At 52.3% G+C, this 12860-nt stretch overlaps 1 protein-coding gene across 1 annotated transcript; it reads right to left on the bottom strand.

Moving 5' to 3' along the window:
* Positions 1-1545: 1545 nt before the first annotated feature.
* Positions 1546-12448, bottom strand: CMTM3 (CKLF like MARVEL transmembrane domain containing 3). The gene is made up of 6 exons (XM_077755460.1): positions 12431-12448; positions 8954-9073; positions 5914-6069; positions 4836-4931; positions 4331-4451; positions 1546-2840 (listed from the first exon to the last, which is right to left on the bottom strand). Exons 1-6 carry the CDS (start codon positions 12446-12448, stop codon positions 2812-2814), a joined length of 540 nt encoding a protein of 179 aa, XP_077611586.1. The 3' UTR covers positions 1546-2811.
* Between the last annotated feature and the right edge of the window lie 412 nt (positions 12449-12860).

The following is a 12860-nucleotide window of genomic DNA, read 5'->3' as shown; positions in this document are numbered from 1 at the left end:
GGGTCTGAAACGGTGACGATCCCTATTGTCTGCGGCTGGGGAAGGGAGGGGGGTCTTCCAGGACCAGCGCAGGCCCCCACAGGCCCAGCCGGCTTTGGTTTATAGACTCCCCGGGGTGGGCTCAGTGGCCCTTTCTCTAGACTCCCTGCTGCGAGGAGCCTGATGACATCAGGACACAGGTAACACTCTAGCTGCTCCATTGACTTTCCCAACTCCCCCCCCACCCCCCCCATCCCCCGGGATGCGAGTTCTGTCTGGTGAAGAAGATTCTTTGAGTCAACTAGCTGAGCCATTGCAAAGTGAAGGAATGGATTTACTCAAACAAATTGTAGCTTCTTTTTTGTCCTTTTGAAGGGCCAGAAGATGTAATTATTTTAACAAAGGAAGTGATATGAGATGGCTAATAATTCCAATATGATTATTCATTGGTACCTGGCCTGGTGGCACTTTTGGGGGGCAATGTTAACTTAGTAACGATTACAGTTTGCTTCTTAAAATAATAGTTTAGACATAGCTGTGGGGCGTTCTGAGGTGATGCCCATTGGGCAAACATTGGTTTATGCTGTTGGTGGGTTTCCTGGCTTCTCAAACCCTGGCTTGTGGGTTTGACTCTATCCATTTGGAGCGGTGTTGGGGCCCCGAAGCCTTTGCTCCTGTGGGTTTGTCCCGGACGGCAGGCAGAGCCTCACATTGCCCTCAATTTTGCCCCTTTCTTTTGAAGGACCTATTTTTCATGGTACTTGTCCTAATTGTTTTCATAGTGTTCAAATCTGTATTTTTGTATGTAGAGGGAAATAATTTTCTCAGCACTAATCGCTAATAAATATTGTATTAAATTGTCATGAAGGAGTTCTTGTTTAATAAATGGACATGTAAAAATGGCACTGTCTTCTTTCCTCACTCTGACTTCCCTCCTATCCCTTCAAAGTCTGTGGACCTAGTTCCCGAAACAGGCCTGTGAGGTGGAGACTGAACACAGCCCGCATCCGTGGGAGAGGCCGGGCTGCGGGTGTTGGCAGGCAGCCTGGCAGGCTTAGCTGGGCAGGCAGGGTGGAGAGGAAACTGCCACCATGTACCCCTCTCGGTTTCTGCACATTAACTTCCAGATGCATTTTCAGAATGCGTTAAAAGCCGGGCCAGGACACCTGGGCCGCATGGCGACCCAGCGCCCTCCCAGCCTTCACATTCGGGGTCCTTTGTGTAACCAGTTTCCAAACCACGAGAGCCCTAGCTTCTGGCTACCTGAGAGGTGCATGGGTTGTTATCCTGATAACAGAAGTGAGAGGTCCTCAAGGGGTCATGGTGACTCGGACAAGTTCCTGAACCTTCTGTCAGCTTCCTGGACTGTGAGACAGGATCGTGTGAGGAGCAGATGAGAAAGAGCACAGGCATCAGACGCTTAGGGGGGCCTGGTGTGGAGCAAGTGCACGTGGAGCTGTCAGGACTCACCGTGCGTGTGACCGGTCTGTGCTGAAGCATGACCCTGGACTGCACTGCCCTGGGTAGTGTGAGGGGTTTTCAAATACATACACTCCAAGCAGGTAGTCTGGTTTAATCCATTATGGCTTTTTTCACATGCAAGAGAAGAACAAAGGTTACAAATGCCCAAGACCTGGGTCCTGATCTGGCTCATTCTTGAGGGTCACAGGAAAGGCCATTTAAAGAAGCGACTGTTGTGTAAAAAAATTACATAAAGTTACAAAACCCCATTGAACATACACAGCACAGGTCCTCAGGCGAACACAGAAGGCACACTTCACCTCTCGAGAGGTGGTCAGGAGACCCGCTGTGGTGTCGAGAAACATGTCATCCTGAGCGCCCGAGAGCCCCTCGCCAGCCAGGGGGGTCCCCGCAGGCAAGAGGGTTTGGCTGGGCCTGCCCAGCTACCCAGGACACTGTCAGTTATTTTGCTTCTAGGTACCCTCATCTTTTGGATCTGGTAAGCTAATCTACAACTGACACGTTGCGCGGAGAAGACATGGTTTCCGAGAGCGTGAGGTGCCCATCACGGACACCGTGACCCGCTCTCTCCCAGATGAGAGCCAAGGTCAGTTTTCTCCCTGCTTCAAAAATGAAGAGGCTGGAGCACCTGGGTTGTTTAGTTGGTTAATGTCCAACTTGGGCTCAGGTCATGATCTCGAGGTTCATGAGTTCGAGGCCCACATCGGGCTCTGTGCTAACAGCTCAGAGCCTGGAGCCTGCTTCAGATTCTGCCTCCTCTCTGCCCCTTCCCTTCTCATGCTCTGTCTCTGTCTCAAAAATAAACATTAAAAAAAAAGAAGCAGCTGGTACTCCTTGAACAAAAGAATCTTAGAAGGATCATTCTCCACAAAGTGCCTTTCGTGAGTGGGACACCAGATGCAGACCAAACCCCCGGGGGCCCAGCAGGTTGGTCTTGTGGTGGCTTCTGTCCTACATCTACCCCCACCCCCACCCCCCCGCCAGCCTTGCAGCATGAAATGCTTCCTGTAACAAGGCTCCATCAGCTCTATCCCTTGTGCTTATTTTTGGCAGGGAGGTTACAAGGCTTAAGTTCTGCAGGGCAGGAATGAGAAGAGGAATATTCACGAAGCCCCTGTGTGTGGAGCAGTTAGACGGGGCTAAGCCAAGGGGTGCCAGTCTGTAAGCTGGGCTAGGGAACGTCACCTTGGGGTTGTGAGGAGGCCAGCTCCGTCAGCAACTCCCACTGCTGCTGAAGTCCCAGCCTCTCTCCCAACACGCACGGTCCCCTGACCACGTCCTGGCTGTCCTGGTCAGAAGGGGCAGCAGTCAAGGCCCGTGAGGCCCAGGTTGCCAGGGCAGGGCAGGCCTTCAGTCGGAGTCAGAGTCAGAATTCTCTTCTGAAAGGAAAGCAAAGAGGATGCTTGGTGGGAGTTTCCAGGCCAGTGGTGCCTGGAGGCTGTTTCCGGGGAGACTGGCTGGGTTTCTGGGTGTTGGCTGGAGCCCCGGGCTCAGGCCTCTCCTGCAGCTGACTGTGATGCTGGTGGTGTCTGCTTGGCGTGAGGGCTACCCTCCCCCCCACGCCCCTACCTGGGACCCCAGACAGGCAGTTGCTGTCATCTCCAGGGCATGGCCACTTGGAGGAGGTAGAGCCTGGATGACCCTGCTCCAGGCCCTCCCCAGCCTCCCTGGGCTATTCTCACCTGGGGGTGTCAGGGAAGTATATCTGCACCCCAAGCCCAACCCTACCCTACCCTGCAATTCAGCAGGGTAAAGTGGGGACAGCTATTTTCTGGCTCAAGAAACTAAAATATAACTAGAAAATCAGGAAGCCTCTTTTTAACCACCTTATAGTTTCAGTCCTCCTTGCCTCCATCCCAATTTTATGTAGTAATCAGACACATTTTATAATGTTAAGGGCCCATCTGTGAGGTGTAACTCCAAGGTTCCTAGAATCCCAATACTGAAGAGTACTCTGTAGAGTCTTCTGGAACCTTCAGGAAGGAAGAGCACCCAAGTTATAACCCTCTTGCTCCAGATCCAGTGTCAGCTGCTATTTTCAGGGAGGGACCAATCTCTGTCTCTCAGAACCCCAGTCAGTCCTCATACTGTTGCTGAGTCAGGGATGAGCTCAGAGAGCCTCCGTAAACCGTAAGTCCCTGTGTCAAGGGCCGGACTGTCAGGACTTTGTGGTTTTGCTGTATTCATTCTAACACATAAGCTAGGAATGATCTTACAGCAAAAGTAAAGCTGTAACTATATCTTCAAATATTAAAGCTCACAAAATATTCAAACACATGTCTCCACTGCTACTTGTCCACTAGGGTGGTTGTCTAGAAGCATCCATGGCGGGCAACCGGTAAGCAGGTCACAAAGACCTAAGGAAAACATCTAGGAACGTTTAACCTAGCTTTGGCTGAAGTACGGGATGGGACGAGGTGCGCCTCCTATACTGTTAGCAGGAGGATGGGTTCTGCTGGCTCATAAGCCTGACTGAGCTTGCCTGGGTGCTGCAGGTAAGGACGAGAGCTTGGTTCTCTGGCCCCTGAGCCACAGGCAGGTGAGACTGGGGTGGGGGTGGGGAGATTGGTCCAGGCAGGGGGCTGCCTGCAGGTGACTGGCTGCCTTGGGGGCTCATCAGGGAAGGTGTCACGGAGGAGGAGGTGCCGGGCCTGCCCTCAGCTTGCCTTTCCTGGAAGGGCAGAAGTCCAGGGGAGCCGGCACGAAGGGACAAGAGAACTAGGCTGTGAAGGCACTCTCAGCCTGTGGGGATGTTCCTCCTGTAGCCACAAACTGGCTGCATATCCCTTAGGGAGAGCAGGGTCCCCAGCAACAGTCCTGGGGTGATAAGCCAGGTCCGCAGGTAAAAACCCACAGGGCAGCCACCCACCTTCTGCCTTGTCAGCTGCGTTCTCGTCCGCGGAGTCCCCTTGTTTGAGAAATTTGGCCACGTCATTAAAGATCAGATAGAAGTCAATTGCAAACACGATGGTGGCAAAGAAACCAAACACCTGTGGGATAGGAGACAAGGCGGATGGAGCCCATCGTCAGGAGCTGGGAGTCCCTGGGAGCAGGAGGGCCAGCCCGAGAAGCTGCCGCCTGGCTTTATCTGCTTGGAGAAGCAGCTCTGATTGGCAAGCGCAGACCCCTCCCGGTACCGACACGGAGGAAAATGAGCTGTGATCCTGGTTGGGCAAACAGCCTTCAAAACTCAGGGTGGATTAATTATCTAATAAGAGGGCTGTGGAAATAGCTGAGATCCACGTGAAACCCTGAGGGACCTGAGGTGGGGCAGACTGTGCCCCAGGCACGGGTGTCCAAGGGGCATCTGGGGTGGGGTGACCCTGAGGGGGCATTGCTGGGCAACCTCTTCCAGGGAGAGCGCGGCTACTCACCCCAGCTGCTTTGGAAGCCCCATCCGAGTACTTGGCGACAGCGGTGATGGAGATGGCGAAGTAGATGAGGGCTGCCGTGATGCAGCGCAGGAAGTCCTGGGGAGCAGTGGGCATAGTCACTGCCCTGGCCTCCCAGGAGTAGAAGATAGCACTGAGCGGGGGCAGCTGGGAGCCCACACAGGGGACAGGGGCTCAGAAGGGCACCGGGTGGCAGGAACCCACTGTTCCCAGGAGACGATGGGCCGGGCAGCCTGGAAACACACCTGGCCCGAAGATCTGACATCCACGGGCTCTCTGCTTGCACTTCCTGGTCCTTGTCCCGCCCCCATTCCTGCCCTGCCCAGGTGCCCCTGCGGGCTGTGAGCAGCTGAGGCTGCCTTGTCCCCGGTCTTGCTGGCCGGTCCGATGCCTGGTGGACAACAGGGTATGGGCCAGGCTGCACATGTCCTGTGGCTAGACCCACGTGCAGGACTCCCTGTTCGGCAAGCAAGGGGAAGTTGGAAACCTGGTCATCTGCTCCCTGCTCGCTGTCCAACGGGGAGATCCGGCCCTGGGCTTCACTGTGCCACATACTTGTGGCAGATCCACTTATGCATCATGGTTTCTGCTCACCTGTCTCTAAAATGGGGACACAGGTTGTAGCCCATCAGGAAACATACGGGATGTGAAGTCAAGAGACCAGGGTTCAATGGCAGCCTTTCTGTCCCTTTTCAAAAGCAAAGGTTGAAGTGGTGACAAAGTGCCAGATGGTTAAGGCCCGGGTAAGCCCCGCAAGTCCTCAGTTAACCTGCCCTGCCCTTGTGGAAATGGCTTGAATTCCTGCGGCGGAGGCTCATTCCGGCAGGCCCAGCTGGGAACGCCAGCGCCACCTGGTGGCCAAGGGCCATGATACCGGCTAAGGTTCCCTGCCTCAGGGAGGGGCACTGGAGGCCCTGAAGGTTAAGGCAACCTGCTCTGGGTCACATGGCTGCTGAGTGGCGGGGCCTGGATCCACCAACGGCAAACAGCCCCTCCAGCACAGAGAAGGGTGAGGGCCAAAGTGCATCCAAACTCCGCCCTCCTGGGGCCCAGCCCTCACCATCATGGGCCAGCACAAGCCCTGCCACTTGTCATTCAGCTGCATGGCATCAGCAAAGAGGAAGTAGAGGGCCAGCAGGAACTCCAGCAGGGGTGCAGCGAGGAAGGCGGATGCAGAGGACGCCACATAGCAGACAAAGGTGATGAACGACAGACCCTGGAGGTGAGACAAGCAAAAGTCAGAGCCCTTGCACAACCCCTGGCCCAGGGTTCTGCATTCAGGAACAGGGGAGGCGAACTGCCCGCAGTACCACAGATGCCAGGATCAGAACCCCGTCATGGGGCGGTGGCCCACACCCGCGCTGCCCCCTGCGACCCTGGGCATGGATCTGCATCTGGACCCTATTCCAGCTCCCTGCCAAGGACCCCATCAGGAAGCCCCAGCTTTCCACGTGTGTGCAGCTCCCACCCTCTCAGGTTGCCTCCTACAGCTGCTCACCTAACCGCCACCCTCCCGCCCCAAGCAGGCTCTAAGGTGGAATCCACCCAACTCAGATGGTGCCCAACCAGGAAATCAAACCGAAGCAGTCTCAAAGGCAGTCCACTAAGCGGGAACCAGTTTCAAAAAATTACCCCCAACTCCCCAAAATGTAAATGTTAGCTGAAAAGCAAAATATAAATCTTGAACTTTAGTTAATGATATGCAGGCTGAAGTGTTTAGAGTTGACATGTACTGATGCGGGCAAAGTATATTTTTACTTTACATCAAAAACTAAATTGGCTTGGTGGACAGGTAGATGGATAAGATATGTGCTAAAGCAAACATGGTGGTGGGCATATGGGCGTTAAGAGTATAACTGTTTGGGTCTTTTAGAGATTGACACATTTTCATAAGATGAGAAAACATCCAGGAGGGAGTGTTGACCCTGACACTTGAGGCCCGGCTGCATCACCCATCCAGCCTTTGTGAAAAGGGCCCACCGCATTAAGGAACAAGAACTGCAGGTCTCCGCAGCCCGGCACATGCGTTGTGGGTGGGAACTGATTTAGGAAGACGCCGAGGCCCTAGCTAGTTCTGCAGACCGTGTGCGCTGCAGGGCGGGCCAAGCTGATGGGGCTGTTGCTTCCCAGGCCAGTGCCCACTGAGGCATGTGGGAATCCTTGCAACCACCCATGCACAGGTGCTTACTCACAGCCCACTTTACAGATGAGGAGACAGGTGCAGACAGGTGAGGTGATTGCTCAGGGTCATGCAACTAATAAAAAGGCACCAGAATTTGAACCCAGGGCTGGCCGATCACACAGCTGTAGTTCTTGCCCCATGGTTGCTGGCCTTTTTCTGTCCTGGTCTCTGTCACTACAGCTGGGCTGGGCTCAGCGTGTCCACGGCTGAGTAGCTTGGAGTGGGGCACAGGGGCCCTGGAGGGACACTCAGATGCCACACAGGAAACACTGCGGCTGCTTCAGACAAATGAGCTGAAGAGACCCCAGGGAGTCGCCAGGGCACAAGTCAGCCCTGATCAGGGCCATGGAAGTAGCTGAGTTCAGCTGGAACAGATAGGAAATAAAAGCTGAGAGAGAGGTCTCCCAGGAAGGCAAATCCATGGGACCCCGACAGAGTTCTGTTCCCAGCTCCTGCTGTACTTCTTCAACAGAAGGCTATTCTTGTGTTTCTCCCTTCCTGTCCACCACCCCAGAGCCAGATTTTGGGGATCCCCCTCTCCATTCTTGTTTCCTCATTCCCTGATTCCTGGTGGCTACTTTCTTGCCTTTCCTGTCCCTGTCAGTCTCCCCACTTGCTGGGGCCTGGAGGCAGCCAGAGGGGACCAGAGGGCGGCAAGAGGGACCAGAATGGCTCCCCTGTGTCTTCAGTGATCACCCCAACTCTTCCTTCCTTCCCACTTCTTCATCTTCCTAGATCTGGATTCCTGACGTGCCAAGGGCTTCCTCTGTGAGGTGGGTGGAGTGGGCTGGGATTGGGGCCCCTCAGTGGCCTGTGGATTAAAGGCTTCTCTGCAAAAGAGGCTCCCATCAATCTCCCTTGTAGAACCGACATCTGCTCGCTCAAAGGCCGCCTCTTGCTGGGCGAGTGGGTGAGCGACGTGAGGCCGGGGCCATCTGCTCCCCCGGACAGTAGGAAGAAGTGGGGGGCAGAGGCTCCTTCCCACTCCCAACCTTGCTGTCACGTGGCCCTCAAGTGACCCACCTGTCAAAATCCCCTAGATGCTCTGGCCTCAGCCTTCTTGTCTGCAAAGTGGGAATAAGGACAGGGGCTGTCAAACTGCTGGGAATCTAAGGAACAAGAGCTCCTCCCTGCCTCGCCTCCCCTGCGCCGGGCCTCTTCCTTCCCAGCACTGCACGGAGGCCAGCACCAAACCCCCATCCCACACACAGACTGCACCGAAGTTTTCGGAGTGTCCCGAAGACAAAGGCCTGACGGGCAGGGATGGGGGTTGCGAAAAGGAAGAAGGACTCGGCGGGGGCGGAGCGGCTGGATCCGAGCGTGGGAGGGGAGGAGGAGGATGAAGTCACCCCGCTGGGTTCCCGCCCCGGCCCCGGGCACCAGGGGGGAGGGGTCTGCCTGCGCGCCCCGCACTGTGCGGCCCCGGCCTCACCCAATCCCAGGGGTCCCCTTCCCCTCTACCCACTGTTCCCCGTCTCAGCTGGCAGGAGTCCACCCTGGCCTCCGCCCCGCAGTTCGAGGCCCGGCCGGTCCTCCTTGAGCCCAGAAAGCGGGCAAGGGCGCAGAGAACTGACCCTGCCCCCGTCCCGGGCGTCGTGAAGCACCGAAGGGGCCCAGTTCCTCCCCGGGCGCAGCCCGGATGGCAGGAGGGTTTGCGGAGCCGAGGCGCCCGGGGTCACACGGCGCCGGGCTNCTCCGTCTCCAGCTCCCTGGCTGTCCTGCCGCCTTCCGCTCCCCTCCCTCCTCCTCGCCTCCTCCCCTCGAACCCCTGCTGCTCGCTCTGCGGGCCTTGGGTCTGACCCAAGGCCTCCTCAGACCCCCGGACTCTCCCCTCGCCCGCCTCCCCTCGCCCGCGTCCCGGCACCTCGAGACCTTATTAATTGCCGCCCCTGAACACCCCGTCGGGGCTTTCATTCACCTCTCCTTGCTTCGGACGGTGTAGCCGCGCTGCGTCGTCTAGCTTCCTGCTCGCGTCTCTGCTTGTGTCCGGAACCCAGAAACCTAGGCGCCCAAACTGCAAGACCTCTGTCTGGTCCCCCTGCGGTTTTAATCGCGCTGTCAGCTCCCCCCCCCCCCCCCACTACCTCTTTCTCCCCTGACCACCCCTCCTATCCTTGGCCAGCCCAGCTCCTGGGCCTGTATTGGCTGCCCTGGCCTGCCTTTTGCTTCCTCTCCCTATTCACCCCGGAGGACACCCAGATGGCCCCTGAGCCCCAGTGAAGGGCACGGCCTTCCATCCTTCCCCCCGAAGATCTGAGGCCCGGGGCTGTCCTAGTTCTCTCTCAACCTCACCATCAGCCCATGACCAAGGCCTGCACATCTTCACCTCCTAAGGCTTTCTTTGTGCCTGTTGACTTCTCACCACCACCAAGGCCTCGACTAGGTCCCAGAGTGCTCTTGCCTCCTCCCTGGACTCCTAGGAGGGTGTCTTTAGAGGCCTCCCTGGTTCCTTTCTTGGCAGCCAGAAGAAGTTAAATCTTCAATCAGGATCACCTCCTTTTCCCTTATCCCAAAAATCTCAGGAATTTCCCATCTTGCTCAGAGTCTTGGTAAAGAGGCTAAAAACGTTATCCCTTGCTGTCCTCTGATCTTTGTCTCTCCCGTACATAGACCTTCTTACAGTGTCTTGAACAAACCATGCTCCCTCCCACCACAGGGCCTTTGTACATGCTGACCCTGATATCTGAAATGCTCTTCTCCATCTTCTGTGATGAACTCCTTTTTTATTCTGTGGTCATACTGTGGTTTCACTTCCTTGAAGAAGACTTCACTGACCTCTCCCACCAGGTAAGAGGTATTCATTTACTCATTTATTTATTCAACAGCAGTGCTAGAAAGATTGAATTTGCAGGATGCAAGGAGCCTCAACTTACCTGTGGGGAGTGAGTAAAGTAAATGTGTCCAGAGATTCCTGAATAAGATAATTCTTAGTAGAAGATGTCTGGCTGGTTATGGCTGGTTGAGAGGGTTGCCAGAAGCCTATGTAGAAGAAAGGACTGAGCAAAGGGCCAGCGGAGGGAGACAGATTATAGAGAACCAGGCCCTGGTGTTTGGATCTTACTCTGGATTGCCGGGGAAGAGGCCAGGTGAAGGTTAGAACAGAGGACAACCTGATATCGATCAGTGTTAATTAAATCACTGCTCAAAACTGTAACTCAATAGTAAGAAGAAAATACCCCATAACTGAAATGAGCCAAAGCTTTGAACAGACTATTCAACAAAGATATATGATGTCCAATAAGCACATGAAAAGATATTTAGTATCATTAGATGTCTAGGAATACAAATTAAAGCCACAATGAGATACTATTTTGTACCTATTAAAATGGCTTCGTAAAAGGGGATGCTACCATTGCAGGGCTGGTGAGGCTGTGGAGCAGCTGGAATGCTCCTACACCCCTGATGGGGGTGGAAATGATTACCTCCACGTTGGAAGACAGTTTGACAGTTTCTTAAAACTTGTTAAAGTTCTTGTTAAACAGAGGCCAACCATGTGACTCAGGCATTTTACATGTAGGTATTTACCCAAAAGAATAAAAGCACATGTCTGTGCAAAGGCTTGGACATGAATATTCACAGCAACTCTCTCTCTCATAGCTCATACTGCATACTGCCTGGTGGTTCATTATAGCAGAGAGAATGAACTCACTGTGGGGTATCCATACACTGGAATACTTCACAGCAAGAAGAAGGAATAAATCATTTTTTAAAGTTTATTTTGAGAGAGACAGAGACAGCAGAGGGGCAGAGAGAGGAAGAGTGAGAATCTCAAGCAGGCTCTGTGCGGCCAGCAAGGAGCGTGATGCAGGGTTTGAACCCACAAAGCCGCGAGATTGTGGCCTGTGCTGAAACTAGTAAGAGTAAAACGCTAAAGCAACTGAGCCACCCAAGTGCCCCAGAAAGAAGAAATCATTGACAAATGCAGCAATGTAGATGCATTTTGCAGATACTATGTTAAATGAAGGAAGCCAGGTTCAAAGGATACGTACTTGTATGACTACATTTTTATGAATTTCCAGAACAGGTGAAACTAAGTTATGGTGATGGAAGTCAGATCAGTGGTGACCTGAAGTAGGGGGAGAAGGAGGAAGCTTTCTGGAGTGCTGGAAGTGTTTTTTATTTTGACTAGGGTGATGACTACACAGGAACATATACTTGTCAAAGCATATCAAACGCTACACTTAAAATGGTTGCTTTTATTTCATGTAATTGATATCGCACTTTACGGAAAGGAAACTCACACAAAAAATGTGGGGACTCACCTGGGTGGCTGAGGGGGTCCAGGGAGAGGGCAAGGAGAAACTGAGGGGTGCCCCTGCTTGAGGTGACCAGATGCCTGTGAGCACTGTCCCTCCCACCAGTGGCTTTGAGCTGCCCAGTGCAGAACCTATCACACAGGATGGCACCAGGTAATGTCCGTTCTGGAATGAAGGAGGGTGGCTTTATTCCTTTTACATTCCTGTGTTAGGAATATTTTCTGTCCTCCTACACTGATTTATTTATTTTAGTCTTTGTGTTAATATTAAATACTGTCTTGCTTAATTTCATTCGTTAAATTGTTTCATCTTTGGCCTTTATTAGCTCCTTCCATCCCTCATCTTTTTTTCCCTCCCCCGCTTTGCTAATTTTCTGACCCTGTAAGATACTTCAGGTTCATTTTGTATTCCCAAGTCAGGGCTCCTCTGAGAAACTCTGGTTCTTTTATTGGAGAATGGTGTTTAGAAACAGCCCCCCCTGGGCAGTGTTGATTTGCATTTCTCTAGTTATGAGTGGATCAAGATTTTTTTTGGTTTTTTGTTTTGCATATGTAACAGCCATTTGCGTTTGCTTTTCCGAGAACTGACTTTTCACATCCCTTGTATGTTTTTCTATTAATTGTTGGTTTAAAAAAATGATACACAAGAATGCATACATTCAGGAGATTAGTCCTTGTTCTGAAATGTGAGTTATGAATAGTTTTTCCCCGGTTTGTCATTTGCCTTTTACTTGGCATTTTTGCCATACAGTTTTTTCCTTCTAGAACGTGGTGTTTTTCTCCTTTAATCTAGGAATGTGATGACTGATAATAGCAGTGTTTTTCTTTTTTTTCTTTTCTCTTTGTTAAAAAATTTTTAAATTTTCATTTTTTGAGAGAGAGGAGAGTAGTCACACAGGCATGTGTGAGTGTGAAAGAGGGGGGAGGGGTGGTGGTGGGGAGAGGCAGTGGGGGGAGGGGCAAAAGGAGAGGGAGGGAGAGAATCTCAAGCAGGCTCCGTGCCTAGCACAGAAGCCTGATGCTGGGCTTGATCCCATGACTCTGAGATTATGATCTGAGCCAAAATCGAGTGCGACACTTAACCGACTAAGTGACCCAAGCGCCCCAAATAGCAATTTTCCTAAGACTCACCATCCTTACCTTTGTGGGATATACCATTATACCTGCGGTGTTTTGCTCTTTTGATAAACCTCTGGATTCATTTTGCTAGTACTTTGGGATTTTTGCCTTTATTTTCATAAATAGAATTGACCTCTAGTTTTTGTTTCATTATATTTTATTTCTTGTGTGTTGTGTTGTAGTTTATTTAGGTCTTTCTTGTTTCCTAATGAAGGCATTTAAAGCTATAAAGTTTTCTTTGAGGACCACTTAGGGCACATGCCCAAAATATTGCTCCAGTTTCTCATCCACTTCTAATTCGCTTGTAGTTTTAGTTTTAATTTCCTCTTTAATCCAAGAATAATTTAAAAGGATATTTTAAAGTTTTTAGTTAGATAAATGTTAGGTGTACTTCTCTGGTGAATTTCTAATTTTATTATTTATTTTATTTAGAGAGTAAGTCTGTATGTTC

Source organism: Crocuta crocuta, unplaced genomic scaffold (genome assembly GCF_008692635.1).
Source record: "Crocuta crocuta isolate KB4526 unplaced genomic scaffold, BGI_CrCroc_1.0 scaffold152, whole genome shotgun sequence".
Lineage (NCBI taxonomy): Eukaryota > Metazoa > Chordata > Mammalia > Carnivora > Hyaenidae > Crocuta > Crocuta crocuta.
Note: the sequence above shows the minus strand (reverse complement) of the source record. Positions and strands in the feature narration are given on the sequence as shown.

What these genes read in the sequence shown, in the direction of transcription:
- CMTM3 (XM_077755460.1), bottom strand. An exon ending in ACCGTCCGAAGCAAGGAGAG is followed by an intron (nt 6,070 to 8,953) that starts GTGAATGAAAGC and finishes TCTCACCTCCAG; the next exon opens with GGTCTGTCGTTCATCACCTT. An exon ending in GCTTGTGCTGGCCCATGATG is followed by an intron (nt 4,932 to 5,913) that starts GTGAGGGCTGGG and finishes ACTGCTCCCCAG; the next exon opens with GACTTCCTGCGCTGCATCAC.